The sequence below is a fragment of the Amblyomma mixtum genome, chromosome 6 (assembly GCF_055824585.1).
Source record: "Amblyomma mixtum isolate Tamu chromosome 6, ASM5582458v1, whole genome shotgun sequence".
Lineage (NCBI taxonomy): Eukaryota > Metazoa > Arthropoda > Arachnida > Ixodida > Ixodidae > Amblyomma > Amblyomma mixtum.
The window spans coordinates 146,202,166-146,223,785 of record NC_143017.1 but is presented as its reverse complement, the minus strand read 5'-3'; the positions used below and the strand labels follow the sequence as shown (position 1 = coordinate 146,223,785).

General features: G+C 44.3%; 1 protein-coding gene across 2 annotated transcripts in view; it reads left to right on the top strand.

Moving 5' to 3' along the window:
* Nucleotides 1-12,306, top strand: part of LOC149340684 (uncharacterized) — a 183,316-nt gene extending 171,010 nt beyond the window's left edge. Inside the window, exons 1-5 of one of the 2 annotated variants that reach the window (XM_089549506.1) lie at nt 2,834-3,017; nt 7,804-7,871; nt 8,177-8,281; nt 10,884-10,907; nt 12,061-12,306. In XM_089549506.1, coding sequence (XP_089405632.1) covers nt 2,936-3,017; nt 7,804-7,871; nt 8,177-8,281; nt 10,884-10,907; nt 12,061-12,135 — 354 coding nt within the window. In that variant the 5' untranslated portion in view covers nt 2,834-2,935 and the 3' untranslated portion in view covers nt 12,136-12,306. Of the gene's footprint in view, nt 1-2,833; nt 3,018-7,803; nt 7,872-8,176; nt 8,282-10,883; nt 10,908-12,060 lie in introns of those variants that run through there. The other variant, XM_089549507.1, reaches the window with a different exon arrangement.
* The last annotated feature ends 9,314 nt before the right edge of the window (nt 12,307-21,620 follow it).

Sequence of the window (21,620 nt, the reverse complement as noted above, 5' to 3'; positions counted from 1 at the left end):
GAGGCTAGCTTTCGACAGGACCCACGACACATGCACCTTGAATTCCTTCCTTTACTTCTTCCCTTAAGGCACGGTTGAAGCTTCCATCGAGATGTGCGAGAGTTACTTCGCATTCCCTTTCCCAAAAAACCTAATTCGTATCAAAATTGGGATGCGACCGTCAGTTGTACAGTCCGAATAGTGTCATACGCGCGGATGTGTGTGTGTGGGTGGGTGCGAATGCAAGCAGGTATAGTTATGCTTTCTCATTCGCACGTGTAAGCAGTCTTAAGTGTTTTTGAAGAATCTCAGGACACGCTCTTTTTTGTTTTCTTATTTGGAGTTCACCAAACGGTGGACGGCATGGGTTGTCTCGGGCCCGTTAACTGAAGCTCAACTGCCGGACGCCGCAGCCGCAGAACCCACAAATCAAGTTCGTCTGTGCCTGACGCCTTGTGTTGGCGAACAGCGAACAAGGGAAATCATAAAGCGAAGGACAACTTCTTAAAAGTCGATATTTTTTAAATTGTGGGACCACTCAAAACCCCAAATCTAACATGTCTATGATGCCGGCATGTCCGAAGCCCCTAGCAGTGTCCTTGAGGTTGCTCTGGAAGAACAACCGCGTTTAAAAGACTCATCGTTGGCAGCACCTACCACAGGAGGGCAGTGAATCATTGATAACTGCTGTACCACTGCGCCAGAAGTAGTATGAAGATTCCTAGCGATCTATGATTGTAAAGGAGAGAATGAGCACTTCCCCATATATGGACATTAACCTATTAAGGCTACAGCATCATGCCCTTAAGGCAGAGCTTAAGTCCGATTCCACCGTTCTTTTCCTCAAGCCTCCTTGACCTTGAAAACCGAGCCTCTAACCGGAACCGAAGTGAAAACCGAAGTGCTAGCGCATCTAATGCGAATTTGGCCTAACCACGTTAAATCATCCGTCATCTCTTGATATCGCAGCGAGATTTCCAGGTCTGGACCCAGTTACATGTGTATAATGAGAAAGATATTTTGTCACTTCACATACGACTGATGCCTGAAGGTCCACTCTCTGATATTTCTCATCATTTACTTGAAATAATCTTAGGAACAGAAGTGTTTACTGCAAGAGTCAAGCCGCAAATGCCTGCATTGGTTTGTCTGATAAACGGTGACGAGTCAAGGGACGGCGTACCGGCGTCCTGACACTGATCACACTGTAGGATAGCATTGCGAATACAGTGTGCATATTGCAGGTAGATTATTCCCTCGATATCTCTAAAGTTAAGGGACTGCGTAGTGGCGTCCTTACAATGATCACACTGTAGGCTAACACTGGGGCTAAAGTGTATGTATTACTAATAGATTATTCATAAATTGCCGTCAATGTTTATAAAGACATAGGTAATCCCTTTCGAACAAGGTAAATAATCCTCCCAGCCATTAACCTCCTGTGCAACTTTTTGAGTTATTTACCTCGCTGCGTTTCAGTGCGTAGCAGTTAAAGCCACCGTTAAATTCAATAGTAGTGATCGACTCCTCATAGCCTTGGAACAGAACGGTTCATGAGAGTAAGAAAAACGAAAGCTAGCTTTTACTATACGATACGGTAACAATCGATTAGCAGTTCGATACTCGCCATTTTATTGCTTAACGTCACGGTGGACACATGCGTGCTGTTGGTCGGACTGGATGTATTCAATCAAATTCCCGTTTTATTAATTGATTGATATTGGAAATGAAGGTGTGGCACAGTACAACAAGGGTGCCGAGTCTGCGCCAGTCCACGGCGTGCATGTTCGTCGATCTTCTATGCTCAGCGTAGCGCTGTACATTCGAGGTTTATTTGTGAAGCCTCGCAGAAAGGCAGGTACCGTAGTTAGTTGGGTGGCACAGAACGCGGTTCAAGAATTCCTAAGTCAGGCACGTCTATAGAGACCAAAAAGGAAATAAAAAGCGCTGCTTAATTAGGAGCCAGTGGGTGGAGCATAAAGCAGTGTTGGTTTAAACCTGTACGTTTGGGCTTTAGCAAAGCAGGAATGTCGACAAGCAATGCCGATGCTTAACGTCGGAAGCGGTAATGGTTAAATTTTATACAGCGGGCAATTACGCTGGTCGAAAAGTTCAGAGAAGTTTCTCGATCTGTTTTTGAACGGTAAAAAATGCCAAAAGCGTCACGCCTTACTACTAAAAAGGTTTTGCGATTCTTGAACAAGCTGTTTTGATGCTTTACTCATGTGAAGCTCTTTGAGAAAGAGTGTGACTCGTGACAAGGAAATTAATCAGCGTTTACTTTTTATCCAGGCTTCATAAATAAACAGCGTAGTCTTTAAAAGCAGAGACATTATATCCCGTATTTCTTGCGCTCTTCGTCATACTCATACACAATCATCGAATACATTTTTCTCAAGGACGGGTTCCTTAAAATAAAGTACGTCACAAGAAGCGCAACGGCACAAAAAGTGGCCTTTCTTTCATTTTCCTCGCATCTCAACAAAACTATAGGCTTTTTTTTTTTCAGTATCCTTGATTGCTTAGCTGGGCTATAGCCTTGGACAGGCACCAAGACCACCATGCAATTTTTCTTCGCACACATGGCATATGCAGATTCGAGCGAGGTGCTCGTTCATTAGTCTGTTAATAAGGCTGCAGGAGAGCTGCCGCCATTTCTCTAATTATTCTTGCGAAGAGGGTGTGCCTCCAGCGGTTCCATAATGATTTAAGAAGTTCCGACTGTCGTCCTCTCCCCAATTCCGTCCAGTTTTCTTCATGCATGGTTTCGCTGTTTTAATTAGCCTAATTACGCAGTCATAGGTGCCCCTGCGGTTCCCATTAGACAGCTCGCTTTCGAAGAATCAGGGCGTGCTTTTGTGGGCTGCCTATAGTGCACGGGAGTTGAGACTTTTCTACGCTAAGTCACATCGCGTGTGGTTTCTAAGAAGTGTTCGGGTGGAATTTAAGAGCTGGGATGACCGAGAAGAGGCTGCTGTTCGTAATAATGCATCTCGCATCTGTTGTTTTCGGGAAAGAGGCACCCTTCAACGTTTGTCGTAAGTTCACGTTGCTATTTGCTGTGCGCTGATATGACCGCCCTAAATGGCAGCTGTCGTGTTAAGCATCGATGTCAAAGCTTCGACATACTTCTAGGCATTGGAAGTTGGTCGTAAATTCACGCTTCTGTTTGCTGTGCGCTGATATGACCGCCCTAAATGGCAGCTGTCTTGTTAAGCATCGATGTCAAAGCTTCGACATACTTCTAGGCATTGGAAGTTGGTCGTAAATTCACGCTTCTGTTTGCTGTGCGCTGATATGACCGCCCTAAATGGCAGCTGTCGTGTTAAGCATCGATGTCAAAGCTTCGACATACTTCTAGGCATTGGAAGTTGGTCGTAAATTCACGCTTCTGTTTGCTGTGCGCTGATATGACCGCCCTAAATGGCAGCTGTCGTGTTAAGCATCGATGTCAAAGCTTCGACATACTTCTAGGCATTGGAAGTTGGTCGTAAATTCACGCTTCTGTTTGCTGTGCGCTGATATGACCGCCCTAAATGGCAGCTGTCTTGTTAAGCATCCATTTCAAAGCTTCGACATAATTCTAGGCATTGAAAGTTCAGATAATGTGCTTCGTTGGGATTTACCTTGCGCACTCCGGTCAGGGCTACGCTCGTGTAAGGCTCTTTTCCCACTGATTGGGAGCCAATAATGATAAAAAAAAACTGTGATAGAAAGACTGCGTTTCACGCTTGTATAATAATTGTCGCTTGGAACACTCAGAAGGTAGCCACCGGGTGGTGGCAGCTGCCCGTGACAGACGTTATCACCATGCCGACGACGCGTCGTTTAGTTCCGGCTCCTTCCAGACTTTTATCGCAAGGTTTTGTCGGAGCTAAAACAGGACCAACCATCCCAAACAGTGCTAGGTATCGAAATGCTTTTTTAAGGCGGAAGCCTTTAATGCCTCATCTTTGTCGAGAAGGTTGTCAGCAGAGGTGTCACGCTTTTCTAGTCAGACCAGAAAAAATAAATAAAACCGAGTACGAAATCGGTCGAGTGGGGGAATCGAACCAGGGTTTCCGGAGTGCGACACGAGAATGCTAACACCTCCGCCATGCCAGCTTTTTTTGTCTTTATTGCCGGTTTTGACAGATTACAACAGATCACAAACATATGTTCTGCGCTGCACTCTCAAGCATCAAGAGCGGACATGTGTTTCACTCGCGTGAGAAAATCAAAACTGTTTCAGGGAACACAACTCTCCCATCAACTGGATGGCTTCATCTCTAAAGCATAGCTCCTCGTACGCTGCACGAAGCTTAAATGTGTTTTCTTTGAAGTAATCTCGGACAGACCGCGCCTCTTCATCGCAGTGTCGCACAGCCATCCTGCTACGCCAAATACTGTGCAGGGCAAGAAGGAAAATTACATCATATTACTTCTTTCCGCCTTTCTTCTTTCACTCCCTACTTTATCCCTTCCCTTACGGTGCGATTTTGGTGTCCGCCGAGATATGTGAGTCAACACATAATTTCCGTTCCTCAAAACCAATTTTCATTTCATATCACCTCTCATCTAAACTCAAGTTGCAGTCGTAGTTCGTCGGCACATCGTTCTCGACGAACCCGATGCCACGAACGCCAGCATAGCTTCTGCGCCGAACGAACGAGGAGTAAGCCGCAAGCTTCGTGGTGAACGCGCCTTGGATGTGCGCTGCGTTGTTCGCCGCTCACCGCGCGATTCCTGCGTCCCCCCCACGGCCTCACTGCGCCCGAACGAGACGAGCGGGAGGCGCTGTCGTCGCGTGCTATCTGTTGGGGCCGTGGCGTACATTGCGAGGAGGAGGAGGAGGGAGTGGTTTTTGTGGGCTCCGGCTGACGGCGCTACATGCGCGCCAAGCGAAGAGGAAAAGTGGTGGAAACGTACTTTGGTACTCGATTAAGTATGCTAATAATTACTAATATACACCACAGTACATGTCTCTAAAGCACCCTTCTAAGACAATACCTGTTCACTAGACGCGCCTTTGTTCATTCCAAACCATCGAACTGGCGTGCCGGAGCAGAGACCCTGGTTCGATTCTCCAACTCGACCAATTTCCTACGGTTTTATTTATTTATGCTTGTGGTATTTTTCGCTCACGGCCAACGACGCCGACGACGACACCGGGTTTTCTGCGACACGGGTCCCTTAACGCTACTGCGTTAACAGTTGCTTCGTCCTGGTACCTTGCTGTTATTGTTAAAGCCGTACTGAAGAAAATAATGCTTTTCAGGAAAGGAAATGGCAGATTAACTATATTACCTCTCGATCGACAGCATAACCGCGGCGTGAGCGAAGAGAGGAAGGTCAGAGTGGAAAGAAAGAAGGAACGAAAGGAAGGAAAAAAGGAAGGAAAGAAAGAAAGAAAGGAGGAAAGGAAGAAAGAAAGGAAGGAAGGAAGGAAGAAAGAAAGAAAGGAAGGGAGGAAGAAAGAAAGAAAGAAAGGAAGAAAGAAGGAAAGAAAGAAAGGAAGAAAGAAAGGAAGGAAGAAAGAAAGGAAGAAAGAAAGGAAGGAAGGAAGGAAGGAAGGAAGGAAGGAAGGAAGGAAAGAAGGAAGGAAGGAAGGGCAGCCTAGCCGTTTATTCAGGGCTGCGGAAAAATCGAGCACCTTAGAATGCTTAATATGCCCTGACATCGCTCTGCACATGGACACCTTTTGTGTTTCGCCTCCGTCGAAGCGCGGCGGCCGCGGCCACCGCGGCTGGGGTCGCACTAGTTGTGGAGTAACTATTACATCCGTTCACTACGGCAACTCATTCTCTCTCTCGTCTTTCACTCCCACTTTCCTTCCTTCCCTCACTGCGTGGTTTAGGCGGCCATCAACAATGCGTGGTTGAGGTGGCCATCACCAAGTGACACTGTTCTCCGCCGCCGCGGTGGCTCAGTGGTTATGGCGCTCGGCTACTGACCCGAAAGACGCGGGTTCGATCCCGGCCGCGGCGGTTGAATTTCTTTGGAGGAGAAATTCTAGAGGCCCGTGTACTGTGCGATGTGAGTGAACGTTAAAGAACCCCAGGTGGTCGAAATTTCCGGAGCCCTCCCCTACGGCGTCTCTCATAGCCTTAGTCGCTTTGGGACGTTAAACCCCATAAACCAAACCAGTGATACTGTACTCGCGCCTTTCATTTAGTGATAAGCAATCATTCATTTTATCGCCTTCATTCCTTCCTTCCCTCACAGAGCGGTTGAGGTGTCCACCGAGGAGTGAGTTGTTGCAACGCTTTACCTCTCCTTCACATTTTATGCGAAGCATACTACTTTAGCTACCAGGTGAAAAACGTAGCGCAAAGAGACGAGGACACAGAAAGACGGACAACACACGGCGCTAACTTCCAACAATGGTTTATTTCAGAAAGAAAGGTGGTTTTATAACAACATCACGACCAACACGCCGTCAAACCATGAGCTAGCAAAGCGTATCAGCCAGATATGCGAGCTCTTTCGCCATGCAGTTATGAACCATGCAGTTTCACCTTGCAGTTATGAACCAACAAGCCCAAGCATATACCCTTCTTAGCTACCACTTCAGCCCTTCACCGTGGTTATGCGCCTCCAAATCACGTGATACATGACGTCACACCACGTGACACGATGACGTCACGACAGTAGAGAAACGGGGGCCCACCTCGCGCCGTCGCTGTGGTTGTGCGCCTCCAAATTACGTGCACGATGATGCCACACCACGTGACACGATGACGTCACGACAGTGGAGAAACGGGTGCCCACCTCGCGCCGTCGCTGTGGTTGTGCGCCTCCAAATCACGTGATACATGACGTCACGACAGTGGAGAAACGGGGGCCCACCTCGCGCCGTCGCTGTGGTTGTGCGCCTCCAAATTACGCGACACGATGATGCTTCGCGTTCTCCAGGCGTAACCAAGTTAAGCCTCAGCCATTTTTTTTCACTCTTGCACTAATGCTTCAAACCGCCAACGACGCCAGGTTTTACACTTAATGACCCTACAAATTCTATCGAATTAAAAATCAAGACAGCTTTGCGTTGACGATCGTTTGTAGTGCCACCCCAACAACCACTAACACATCGGTGCTCATCCATGAAGAGGCGCAGGATACTAAGACGCGCGACTAGCGTGGCTAGCCTCGCCTATCAGTTTCCATTTGCCTTGTTCTGGTAATATAGTTCTGGTAACGTATTTTGGGACCGTTGAATAAACGCGGGCTCGCGGCCGGTTTCTCCGCGCCGCTCTTTCCAAGGGACTTGAATTTCATGAACAGCACGCTAGATGGCGATTGCTGTCTGTTGCATCGTTGCTGCGTTCAGTGCGCTGTCCCTTTTTCCCGTTTAGTGTATTCTAGCTGACAATAGGTGTCAGCAGTAGTCCATCGTTTGCTTTTTTTTTTGGTGTTTGAAATGATGCCGCTTGCGGCTTTCGATGCTAAGCCATGTGCTGCACATCTGCTGTCGATAACATCCAGCAAACGCAAAAAATGTCCGTACCAGCCCTACTGGAAGACGCCAATTAGAGGAACAGCTTAAATACCTTAGCCACGGTAACTGCACAGCAGGTATAATCGCCATAAAATAGGACGAGTTTAGCACTTATCTCTCATTGGTGCTACAGAAATTGTAGCGGCAAAGTTAGGAGTACTTGACTGTTGTAGCGATAAATGGAAAAATCGAAGGTTGAGGTGCTTTCTTATAATTTTTGCTTTGTCGTGCGCTGTCGGGATTCCTGTTGTGGACCCTGGATGTATTTTTCACGTGCTGCAGATTGGAATTATCACTTACAAAATCACAAACTAAAACCTTCCATAAATTTATTTTAATTTAACTTTCAGTTATGCAAGCCCACGAAATTGAAATACTCGTCGACTGCTCAAAAGCGCATCCTGAGATGCCTCAAAAGGTAAGTTTTTGCGTAGAATTCGCTAAGACGAAACTTTCGACGGAAATGCTGACTAGATAAACAAGTGAAATAATTATTGTTCATCAAATTGCAAGTTACTTCCTTTTTATTGGCTATAGAATCGATTGTTACTGCGCGACATAGAAAAACGAATAACAGTTACATGCCTTCTACACAGAAAGGAATAACGCGGAATGGGACGAATTAAGCAGCCTGCTGCCTATGTTTAAACTCTTTCACTCGTGTGCTTTTAATTATAAAGCTAAGAAACTCAATGCCTGTATCACCGACTATCTCTTCGCTAGGTGATCGATCACTGGAACGCCCAGATAGCCTTGTTTACCGGGATGGGTGATGCAGAAGTAGTTTTACTTGTCTGCAAGACTTCTCTCGATGCCGGCGAAGCTTTGGTAAGTAGTAAATGTATGTTTAAGACTCATTTTTGTGAGAAGCCTTCCTTCAAAACAGAGCCGACGGTTTTAACAAGTTTTCCTTAGCGAGAGGAAGCGACAGAGTAAGCCCAGTTTTCTGGAGCGGTATTCACCGATAGAGAGTCGAGTCATTGTGTATAACTTCCCTGAGTGTTCACGAAATGCGCACAGGACATCGCATATACAGTGGTGTTTTTACCCTTAATGGCGAAGAGTAAAGAGCTTTTGGCTACGTGTTTCGTAATCTGAAGTCAGGGGTGAAATATGGCATGCGGTTTCCCTTAGCGTTGGCGACGCAAAGAATATATAAAAATACAAACATAACTACAAGTTTACCGCTTGCAGGTCAAAACCTATTTTACTAGCACTTCATTAACGTCAACGCATATCTGATGCGACGGGACGCGTACTGGGACCGACAGAAATCTTTTCATGTCAGGTGAATGGGCACACGCCTACTTCATTGCTCATACTTGCACTAAGGGAAATATTTATCGTCACAATTCTTTACAGTTAGCAGATCGTGTGCTTGCGTACAGGGTTGGACTAACACTTTCGTTAGGCCAAGCGTCTAGTCGAGAATATTCTGGCGCTCTGGGTATGTGGAGGGTAGAAAACGCCCTTCCTATTTACTATAAATTGCTTTGTGGACATGGCATTCTAGACGTGGTAAGAATAAGTGCGACCAAATGATCTGGAGAAAGAGGATTTCTTAGCAAAAGCACACTCGTCTATATTGCAATTTAGAACTGGAGTCTTGAATAGAAGTACGCGAAACGGGGAACTGCCTCTCATCTTGGGCTATCAAAGATAAAGAACAAGAGAATTGAGGCCTCAGTGCTCCAGATAGCAGAACTCACTTTCATCTGAAGATTTCAGCACAAAAAAAAATTCAACAGACATGAAAGACGTACACACAGCACTGAACTCCAAGCGCATTAGGCGATAGAGAAATGCGCACAATATAACGAATCCCTATACATAGTCTTCATTGATTGCGAGAAAACATTTGATTCAGTGGAACCCTCAGCAGTCATGCAGGCGTTATGGAATCAGGGTGTAGAAAAGTCTTATGTGAAAATGCTAGAAGATATCTATAACGACTGCAAAGCTCCCGTGGTCCTCCATGAAGTCAGCAATAAAATTACAATAAGGAAGGGTGTCAGGCAGGGAGACAGGATCTCGCCAAAGCTCTTCACCGCCTGTTTAGAGGAGGTATTCCGAGGCCTGAATACGGAGCATCTGGGGATGGGAGTTAATGAAGACTACCCAAGTAATCTAATATTCGCTGATGACATTGCCTTGCTGAGTCACTGAGGAGATGAACTGCAAAGCATGATCAATAGTTAGACAGGAATATCGGAACGCTGGGGCTAAAAATTAATATGCAGAAGATCATAGTAATGATAACAGTCTAGCGAGGGAACAGTAGTTCACAACTGGTAGCGAGGTGCGGGAAGTGGTAAGGGAATACGTATACTTAGAGCAGGTAGTGTCCGCTGATACGGATCATGAGAGGGAAATAACTGGACGAATAAGAATGGGGTGGAGCGCATACAGCAGGTTCTTTCGGATCATGAATAGCTCTTTACCAGTATCCCTCAAGAGAACAGTAAACAATAGCTGTATCTTACCGCTACTCACGTATGAGGCAGAAACGTGGAGGCTAACAAAGAGTAACAAAGAGGCTTCAGCATAAGTTAGGGACAACGCAGCAAGCTATGGAAAGAAAAATGATACGTGTAACGCTAAGAGACCGGAAGCAGGCAGAGTGCATGAAGGAAAAATGCGGATCAGTGACATCCTAGCCGAAATCGAGAAGAAGAAATGGAGTTGGACAGGGCACGTAATGCGAAGGCAAGATAAGGGTAACGGAGAGGAATCTGAGCGTAGGCATGCGGAAAGTTAGGTGGGCCGACGAGGTTCAGATATCTATGGGGATTCGGGGGAAGCAGCTGGCTTTGCACAGGGCTAATTGGAGAGGCATTGGAGAGACCTTTGCCCTGCAGTCGGTGTGGTCAGGCTAATTATGATGATGGATAACTTATAAAATTTTGGATATATGTATACTTCTGCAAAGGGTTGCTTTCGATATTCCTGCGAACTACTACTTCCGTAAAATGAGTGGGAAGAGGTCTTGATCAAGTTATTTTAGATACCAAGGGCAACCCCCAAGCATGTTCCGCTCCATAATTGTACTGATTACTTGACAGAAGGCGGATTTTATAAGAATAAAAGCTGTAATATATTCACCTATTGCAGCTTTCCTTCATGTCGGTTTCATGTCCGTAGTCACATTTATAGCCCAGCAGATATAACGGGCCTCGTTTAAAGAGCTTTTCGCGTAAAAACTACGTAAAAATCCGCATTGAATATAGCACAGCAGTCCTGAGGGCTCAATTTTCTAACGTAAACAACAATGTCGGTTGAATGCCTGTTAGAACTGCCCAACATTATTTTACTGTACGGTTGCTATACTATTCTTCAGCACTGGTGCAGCTCAGTACTGCATATAAAATTTGTGATGTAAGAGTGCTGTAATAAATAATGGCAACTGAGTTGTTATTTGCTTTTTTTCCAGTATAATGAATTCAGTAACTCTCACGTGAGTCTGTTTTTGTTACTTGCATTAGGTCATAGCACTGATATCAATGCACATGTAATCTAGGTTGATGAGTCATCATCAGATCGGCTACAATTCATTGAATTTTATAAATTGCATGTCTTCATACAAGACCCTATGCGGTGGCTCAGAATAGTTCTCACTTCTGCGTCTTTGTTCTGTCTGTTCCTCTCTTACATCTTCGTCTTTCTGCACTGTGCTCCACAAGTTCATGCTTTCGAATGCACTCATATTTGGATGGTGGTGAACATCAAAACACCCTTGTGCTATGTAGTGGCAGTGCGCTATGAAGAAATCCAGTCGCTCGAAACTGATACGGAGCCCTCCACTGTTAGACGTGCCTTGTTTCCCTCATGCATCTTCGGAACACTCAAGCGGAAATGTCTCTACTGCCATATATTTCAGTATTTAATGCCAGAAATACATCTGCTGTCACATCAAATAAGAATAAATAAAGAGAGATTGCACTAAAGTGAGTTGAATAGAGGAATCAGCTGGTAGTGGAGAGCTGAAGGGCACAGTACGAGTGACGTTCATTGTTATTGACTACGTCTGGCTTCATTTTAGTTAGTGGAAAACAGGCTGACGCCGCGAAAAATGCGTGATTAACCCCCGGCAGCTTTCAGTAAGAGATCCAGAAGCGTAAAAGCGAGAGAAAGTGACGCCGGATACTCCAGCATGTGCCTCCTTGAGCATAGAACGTTAATGAAAGCACTTATTAAAAAAAAATAACCAGACAATGGGACACGGGGGATTGTGGTTTGGGTTTATGTTAAAAAAAAAGAGGAGAAAGAGAACTAACGCCTCTGCTGTTAAATTTTGTATAGTTTACTTCTTACGAAAAGCTTTAATGACCAGTCATCGTATTTCATCCAGCGATCATTTTTGGCAGACAATACTTGACATTTTTGATCATTTCCGCTGTGCATTAAGTGTTCGGCAAGCGATACGTGTCATGTGCTTTAGTTCTCGTGCCGCTCGTAGTGTACGTGGATAGAGCTGCTTATTTTATGCCCACTTCCTGCACTGAAACAGGCTATGGCGTTTTAAAATCACGCCAGCACATTACTACTACCGCAAAGATTATCTGAGAAGAGCGGAGTACTAACAAAAACTAACCCTCACATTCTTTCAGCCCGAGCACAAAAAAACAATAGATAAGATTGCTGAACACTGTTACCAAGAAGCGACTGGCCAGAAACGTGGATGAGATACAACGCATGGCAATCCATTTCTTAGAGAGTTCTGAAATAAAATAAAAGGTCAATCATTCCATGTTCTCAAAATAATTTCTATTGTCGTCTTTATTTTTGATCAAACAAAGCAATGCTTGTGCGCCTGAGAATTCGCTTTGTGAGCTTCTGATGTTGCCTGTGTTAGGATGCTGACTTTGCTTCTGGCCCCTATGACTGTGTCTAGACGGTTTCGCATAACCATTGGCTGCCTACGTGTGGATGGAGTGCAACATTCATAAAAAGGTAAAAGTGAGTGAGCTGGCAGGCGTTATTAGAGGAGAGGTTTCTAATGTATTGCAGTCCCACGACCGTTGAAGGTGTGATCAAGTGTATCCAAATATTCTTGCTCTGAGATTAATGCTGTCTAAACCAGTAAGGCTGCACACAATCAATGGAAGCTTAAAAAATATGGTTACACGTGATACGCCTTCAGTTCAAAGGTTTTGCATGTATAACATTTTTTAATTATATGAAACCCTGCAGGTTTCCTGGCGAAAAATTCTCCGTTGTTCGTTTTAAGTAATCAGCGTTCCAAATTTCTCGAAGGTGAGCGGTGGTCTCCTTACCCATCTGAAGCGTTGAACTACCATGGATGGTAGACAGCCTCTCTGAAGGGCTTAGAAATAAGCCCCTTGGGCTGAAAAAATTTCAAAAGTATTTGCGGAAGATAAATTGGCTTAAAAAGCTAAAGGCAGAGTTGGAGTTGTCCGCCGAGCTTTCATAGATGAAACTGTTATGAAACTTTGTTATCAGCAAGCAGAATAGAAGTTCTTTAAAACGCCCTCATCCTTCGCAAAAAAAAGAAAAAAAAACAAACAAAAAATTAACCAAAGCTGCTGGAAAAAAGATCCTGGTTGCGTTATCAGTTGACGGCTCGGGCTATATGAATAAGGCGCGATTTTGTGTGAGTTCCCGTTTTAACTGGCAGATATCACTAGATATGACAGTGCCTTTTTCTATGAAATCGATCGAAATTAACAATTTTCGACAAGAATTGTCCTACAAGCATTCTTCTGTGGCATGCAGGTAGCAGCAGCCTCATAAAGCCTCATAAGTGTTCGATGCAGTATAAGTGTCAACGATGAAGTTATGCTCCCAAACCAAACCACATTCGAGGATATAGACAAGAAGAATGTTATTTAGGTTCTGTGTCTATACTTACTGTCCTTTCTCAGCGTGTTTCATTCCAGGCTAATAGAGAGAGCACACACGACTGCGAGACCAACTGGTCACCAAAGGACACTCTCCTTGTTACAAAGGCCGAGATGTCGTCGTCTTTCTGCGAGGTCGCCTACTCGAGCGCTCTAGCGCCCAACATGCTCCAGCAATATAGCCACGTGGAAAGCAGGCGCACGGAACGCGCCTCTAGCCAATTACTCAGGTGCCGCGCGTGGAGTACTTCCGGATGTCGTCGAGAACTTCGACGGCGTCCTGTCCCGCAGGGCAAAGAGCAATAACAAGCGAGGGAGGAACGACCGGAATGTGCATGCCGGCCTGCCGGGAAAGTGTTCCCGCATGGCGACACACGGCATTGTTAGGATGCACGGTGAAGCGGAGACCCTGTTTGGAGAGGAGGCTGAGCACGGGAGTCACGAACCCGGAATAAATGCTCATTCCCCATAGGGGAATGCCGTCGCATGGGTGATAACGAACACACAGGGCTCGAAATAGCTTGAAGAAATTCGGAGGAAAGGTTCTGCCTTTATTGAACGGAATTGAATCGTAAAATGTAGTTGGTATGTGCCATATTGTTTCATGAAGAAGAAAAAAAGGTGTCTTAAAATAGTTTGCGTTATAATTGACCCCTTGTGAAGGGTATCTGGTGTGGTGTTTTTAGGCTTGGTGTGGTTGTAACGCTTGTTTCGTGCTTAACAGAAATCAGCCGATCTGTAAGGTTGCCGCCAGATTCAGTGAGACAGGTAATAAACTTCAATAAAACGGAGAGTTGAGCTAGTTGGTACATGTTTCTTGGAAAAAACAGCGCTAAGACGAAGGACAACGAAAAAGAGTACAACAGGACCGGCGCTGACGATCAACTGAAGGCTTTATTAGAAACAACACGCAATATATACTCCATCGACAACCAAGAGCGCCGTTCAAGTGCGAGAAGACCTATATAGGTCAAACAGGAAGGTGCTTGAACACCCGCTGAAGAGACCACAACACTTCATTAAAAGGGGCTCCGTCGTCAAACTTGGCCTTGCATTACAGGAACTGCACCCAGAATAACCAACCTGATTCTTCTGAAAAATCATGTACCCCCATTTTTAATGAAACTAAGATTCTGCGCAAGCACAAAGATAAACTAACACGGGAAATCAGTGAAGCCTTTCATATCCAAAAAAACAGTGACTCGTGCGTGAGCATCCCCTCTGTAACAGTTCATGACTGTGAACTGAAGTATCTTGATCCAGGTAATTGATGTATCATTGTAGCTTTTGGTGTTGCCATGCGCTCTTGGTTGTCGATGGAGCATATATTGCGTGTTGTTTCTAATAACGCCTTCAGTTGATAGTCAGCGCCGGTCCTGTTGTACTCTATTTCGTTGTCCTTCGTCTTAGCACTGTTTTTTCCAAGATGTAAGACAGGTATGGAGGCAGGAAGGCATTTTCTTTACCTAATTTTTGCAGTTGATTATGTGCAGTCCTGTATCATATGTTAAAAGGAAAGTCGCTCTGTAAAATTTGCATGCTTGGTTTTGACTCTGCTGGGGGGCCAGAAATTGCGCGTTGAAATATGCGCGTAGCCACAAATTTCGACAAAAAAATGGTTTCAGGCGTCCACAGTCAAATGAAAAATTCTGATTGGTGTAAAATTTACCGATGATATAACATAATGTTGGTTTTCGAACGTATAGGCAACCACAACCGAGTCACACTTTATAGGAAGGCATCCCGTATTCTCGTGTAGCCATGTTTGTTTTCGAAGGTGACACTCGCCCATTTCCTGTACTTTCTGAGTTAAGAGGACGTACAGCGCACAATCTTGCGTGTCCAGAAAAAAACATTGCTTTCTTATATATTGAACAAAGTTTAAAGTGTTGCCTTGTAGATTATGCGTCTAATAATAAAGAACAATCGTGAAGTTGCTTTTATTTACGGCGTTTCACAGCCTATTTACCATTCGATCTCGTCCCCATGCTTGCATTCATTTTTATGGCATCGTTACAGAGCCCGTAATATCCCCGGGTTCTCGTGAAGAGAACCCGTAATCGGCATAATGGAAGCTGAAGCATTTGGTATGCACCACGGTGTTTCACGTCGAGGAAGAAATAGTGTATTTTCTGCAGCGGTACCTCGAATAGAATTTCATATCGTCCTGATCAATAAAATTGCAGGTGTTTTATTTAATCAAATTTTTACGGAGTAACATGCTCTAGTAACGCCGGTAAAGTGCACTCCATCAGAATCTGTCGGGTTGTGGTAGCCCGCCCAACACGTAAGCTAACAGCAGAATGGTCAATTTATCATCTAAAAGTGCCATTTATTGACACAAATTAGGAAGAAAGCCCGTTTATTGCCGTCAACCTTTGAGAATTTTCTCTCACCATAGCGCGAATAGAAAAAAAAAAATGCCCAGGCTTGGCTTGGTTAAGCCAAGAATGCGTTGCATATTGCGCGGTCTTTTTGCGCGAGGTATTGCTTGGCGGCACTCGATTTTCTCAGCAGCTTTTCCTCAATAAACAGATTCACAACAGCGCTACGGAACAAGGACAGAAGGAACACGAAAAACACAGGACGGGCGCTGACTACCAACTCTTTATTGCGTGAAAAACCAGCACAGATTTATACTATTTCCTGGACCACGTGATGCACTGTCAGCCACGGTGCATCACGTTTATTAAGCATGAACCAACTAGCCCACACCAGAATCCTCTTAGATTTTCCTCCGTGACGTATGGATGGATGGATGGATGGATAGGAGCGCCCCCTTTGAAACGGGGCGGTGGCAACCGCCACCATGCTCAGCCGTCCTTTTTTCTTCCTTTTTTTTAGTTTGTTTCTTTTTTGTTCTCTTTTTTTCTTTTTTTTTCTTTTCTTTACGTGGTTTGGTGGCTGCCCAGCCGCGCCGAAGGGCTGAACTGAGTGATTGCAATATGCTACGCATAAAAGTAAAAGTATTTTGTGGCTTTCATTTGTAAAAGGGAGTAATTGCTCACTGGCATCCACCCAAGCGCAGCCATACGGCTACATAGCCATACATAGCGATAGCCATGCGGGTTTCAGTTATAACAGATAAAAGCGGCGGTTCAAGATCTCGCTTTATTTCTTGCGATACGAACTGAAAAAAATTATACTTCAGGCTACAGAACTAAAACCATAAAATGTTCAGAAAGTGCGAAATGACACTGCTTTCTTCATAGCTTTGTTTTGTTCAGACCATGTGTTGTTAAAATGCTAGTAAATAAAAGTGGAGAAGATTGAACCACACTTAGGCAAATAATCTTACAGTTTATATTACATATTAAAGCCAGAAATGAAGGGCAGGAATTGTGATCGACCTACATAACCCCTATTTGAAGCCAATACGAGGTTGTTAATTCAGCGCGTAATAGGGCCTCGATTCGTGGTGGGAACTTTCGTTCAAAAACAAGAGCTGCTAGTGTTGCAAACGCTATACCTAAGCATCATGGCTTTCACTTACGGCCAAAACACAAAAGCGTTGCATTTTTTTAGAACAACGAAAATTTCGCGTTTTTGTTATGAGAGCAGAACAAACACAACTGTGGCTTACAATGTATTGACTCTTTATACGCGACGCTTTTCTCCGAGTTATATTTTCGTTGAATACTGTGCAAATGCATGCGTGGTTAGCTAACATCTAAAATAGAATATGTTTCCCGTTCTCCGCATTTTAATATCAATGGGAGAGCGCTGTTACCGGAAAGCCAGAAAAATAGACGATGCAAAGTGAATTTGAAGAGTGGCGAAAATATTTTGCCTACTTCCTCCACAAGTAAAAAATTTTGCCTTGACTTTTTAGAGTGGGATGATACTTGATTAGTTAGAGGGAAAAATGTACTCGTTCCCTTGGTTATTTTTGTAAGCCTCCTACTTGACCATGCAGCGGGAATAACAGCGCTTGAGACAGTCCATTTCAGAAGAAAATGATTCGAGCAGTGCTGGTGGCATCAGCAGAGCGTGTAGTTTTCTTTCTCAGGATGAGAAGCGTGAGATTCCACGCGTGCCAGGAAGTCGCTGAAATATGCGTCGGGGAATATTCAAATCGATTTATACCCGAGAACCTCACTTCCCTGCAGGGAGGAACGGTAAAATCCTCTTTATATGCAGGAGGTCCACACCTCGCAGTCGATCGAAAGAGGATTTCAGTGGGCGAAGCAGACGTAATCTCCTCACAACCTTTCTAGCATTTTCTGTGTTATTGGTAAAAAATATATCAGATTACTTTTACTGAAGCCCTACTGCACAAGTTCGAAAAGTTACGCTTTCAATTCTAAAATGCAATGCGCCACTCGGTAAAGGCTAAGCCAGTGTAGTGGCGAAAAATGTAAAGGTGTAGTGACCATCAATCGTCAGTCCTCTACTGTCCCAAACCATTTCAGAACTAAGCGGCCGCTACCACCCCCGTTGCTTAAAGCTGATAATAATCTGCTTTAATAAATCTGCAGAGCTATGTTATTCGCTTCCCACTCTAAACACTTAGAACTTCTACGCGTAAAACTTGTGTGGTGACTTATGTGGTGCATCCAGTAGTACTAGTAAAACCTTAAGTGATACAATTAATTGTTGGAGCTCCTTTACTGAAGTTTGAATAATGCACCAGTAATAGACATAACAATAGCAATGCAATATAAACTGGATCATTAGAAGGGCTTCTATTAGAATAAAGGGCAGTTTCATTTCACTTTGTCAGTATCATATTTTTTTTCAGAAAATCAGCAAGAGTTCGAAAAAGCTCTACTAATCGACATGAAGAGGTTGCGGAATTACAAAAAAAAAAGATGCTCATTACGCCCGCTGTAAATGCTAAACGTTTTGTCGTTACAAATCGATAAATTGCTTTTTCATACGTGGTCTAAGATTTCGAAGAACGAACCTTCCTAAAAGGATTATAATTAAGGTTTCCAGAAGGTTTATATTTCGAGGACATTTGTTTTGGCAAAACTTTTCGTTTACCAGTCCCGAGGATTCAAAAGTTTTTTTTCTTACTTTCTACAAGCTTCAAGGAAATGAGTGCACTAATTGGCCAAAAAAATAATTGTTTGTTTTTACGCACTGGCAGCCGGCTCGCAGAGACACTTGGGAGTGACAATAAGACATGTAGTATCAGTCATGGTCTAAAGCATCGTCTTCAGAAAATGTAACTATATAGCAACCCATGCCATCTTATTAATGCTATCAGAAGGAGAAGCTATACGTAAAGTCTCTACATGCCACACACTGCGACTTTTACGGATAGACAACTATGCTTGCCGATAAGATGACGACTGAGCAAGACAGTGTTTTAGGCACCAGTGGATCATCTTTCTTTCTAAGGCCTTCGTTTCCTTTCAGTACATTGTCCAGGACGATAATAATGGGTAAGCCTTGGTGTTTTTTTTTTTTTCAAAAGGAAACGTGCGACGACCGTGTTCTTACTATACGCACCTCTGAGTGCAGTCCTTGATCGGGTGCTCTGGAGGAGCATAGCTTTTGATGGCGCTCTTTTATGACAAGCTGCTGCCTCTGACAGACAAAAGAGGCAGTATACCGGTCTAGCGGCAGCAAAAATGCCACCGCAGTCTTTCGCTGCCCGCACCGGTATATCTATTGAGCGTTTGGCGACAGCGCCGAGACGCGGCCTTCTTTCCGGATTGGCGGCTGCTTGTGCGCCGTGCCTTGAGCAAAAACAAGTGGGCGTGTGCCTTGACGCTTTCCGAATTCAGAGTGGGTCGCTTAAGTCGTTGATGTTGTTATTCTCATATAATGGTACATGCTATAAGGTAGCAATGAAGGACTGGTTATTATGATGCCAGGATCCTGTATAGCTGCGGCTCTACTTTCATGAATATAGAGCACATTTATTTAGGCGCACATGCCTATGTGCTATCGAACAGGGTCGGACGTGTTGTGTATCCTCTACACCAGCGACGCAACATTTTTTCTCAGCCAGAAGCAAACACGCAATTCTCTCATTAGGATATTGTTACTCGAAAACTTCATTTTTAGGAGCGAAACGACGTAGCGCATTTAAAATTTCCAACAGTGGTGACAGCTCTAAAGTGAGCGAAAACGAGAACCAAAACTTTGCTTATTCACTGCATAATAGATTCTTATATATGAATCACAGCCCCGAGGAGATACTTCTATTAATAGCCTTTATTCTCTCTGAACGGGTAGAAGACTCCAAAACCAGCTTTGCTATAAAACCATTTTCACACACCTGCAGTGTACGGAATGACATGAATATCACACTTTTAGCCTTTCAGTAACTAATGTTCCCCTTCCCTTGTTTGCTTAATTGCTTAGCGAGGGCCTCGGTTCTGGCAGCCTTGACGCCATAGGAAGCATAAGAGGGTTCTCACGCAGCTTCCACCCTCTCCGTTCGATGACGTTCTACGTCACACCTGCGGTAACTCAGGACGTTCTACGTCCGCCGCTTATGAACGTGGGTGGCGCTGATGAACACTCTCAAAGTTAGGTTACTTGTACACATAAATACCCCCGAAAGCAGAAGAATTGACAGCCGTCGCCGTAGCTCAGAGGTAGAGCACCGGACGCGTAATTCGGAGGTCGTGGGTTCGGATCCCACCGGCGGCAGTGGTTGTTTCTTCTTCTGCTTTTCTAATCAATTAGCTTTAAGCGATAACATATTCAGTAATATTCTAAATTGATCAACACCACAAAGTAAATAAATAAATTAAAAATCCCCTGTGCCCCTTGGTTTCTGTGGCTGTTGGCTTCTTTCATACCCCTACGTGTAGGTAGCTTCATGTCTGCGGCCGCAGCCTTTGGTTTGTAAAGTTAAATTTTCAAGAATTATAGGCGAGCCATCAGTGCAATTTTATTCCAAAGGGTCGCATGTCAGGCTATGCATGGAGACTTTGCATGAAAATTCAGCGTTGAATTTTTTCTTACCCGCTGCTGATGTATACAGTGCGATTTTAATATGAACAGAGCTGCATAGACGTTCACGGTGACACAGCTGAATGAAAACCTATTCGAGGAAAGGAATGTCCTAATTGTGATGCACGAAGTAAGGTGTTTGACGGATACTCTTAGAAAAAAAATTATTATGGAAGACAGCAGGATGCAAAGAACATTTTATGCCTCTTCCTTATTTCAAAATCTGTTAACTGGCTTGCTGGCATTCATGATCGCGCTATCGTCATCACGATTGCGCAACGAAATCGGCGCACGTGCGCTGACTTTTTGCTGAAGATTATGAAGGCGTTTCACCGGTAGTGGCTGCACAAAGCAATCCAGTTAAAGTGTTTTCAAGGAAGAACAGGTATACAGGCTGTTTCATGGAAGCTGTTCCGCAATTTTTAAAAATGGGCTTTCTCAGTTAGAAGAACTCTTTTTTTTCATCATATTGTCACGCGTGGTTCAGTACGGTTGGGTACGTCAAAGTAGGCGACTGCAGTGGACGTCGGTACCAGCCCTAAAGCTGAGCGTTCGCTCGCCCTACACTTCGGCTTCTTTCTTTTCTCAAGGCGAGCTCACGCGCATTCCGCGCGGTCGTGTTTTCATGAGAGCGATGACGACGAATGGCGGTGTCAATATCATTTTCAGGGGTGCAACACATTAGGATACACCTAAAACGTGCCAGTTAGGAGGCTTGTTAAATAATATTAATTTTCAACCTTGAACTCTTCATTTATTGAGAGGCATGTAGCCCACCGTAAGTAATACGCATATAAGCTTTTAGGATGTCGAGAGCGCAGTTACCCTCGGCGCTGTGGCCCAACAAATTTTGGCTACAATGCACAAAAATGCATGCTATTTAGAAATGTTTGCAGGTGCAGCAACCCCTGCAGTGCGCGTAACTGCTGAGATAGCCAAAATTTGTTGGGTCACAGTGTCGAGGGTTACTGTGTTTTCAAAATTCTAAAAACGGGATATCAGTGTTCATTTTGGTGTTCCACACGGCTGTCAATAAATAAGGAGACTATCAGAAGTATTTCAAAAGGTAACCATTTAATATTAGTTAACTAGCCCGATAACAAACCCGTCTTAAGTGTATTCTAATGCACTACACTGCTGACAATGCTGCACCAAAAAAAACCCCTTCGAGCTCAAACTTAATATTATAAATTGCTTAACAAATCAGACGAAACATAATATATATTAAAGTAGGAGCCTAGAAGCCTTGCGTAGGAATGTAATGTAGAATTAGTGTTGAGATTGCACATAGAGCTGGTACTCTTATCCACATACATGGACAGCGCTGAAAATTTGTATCCGAGTTAAAGAAGATCTGGACTGAGGACCACGCCCACGAGGACCGTTCTCACAGT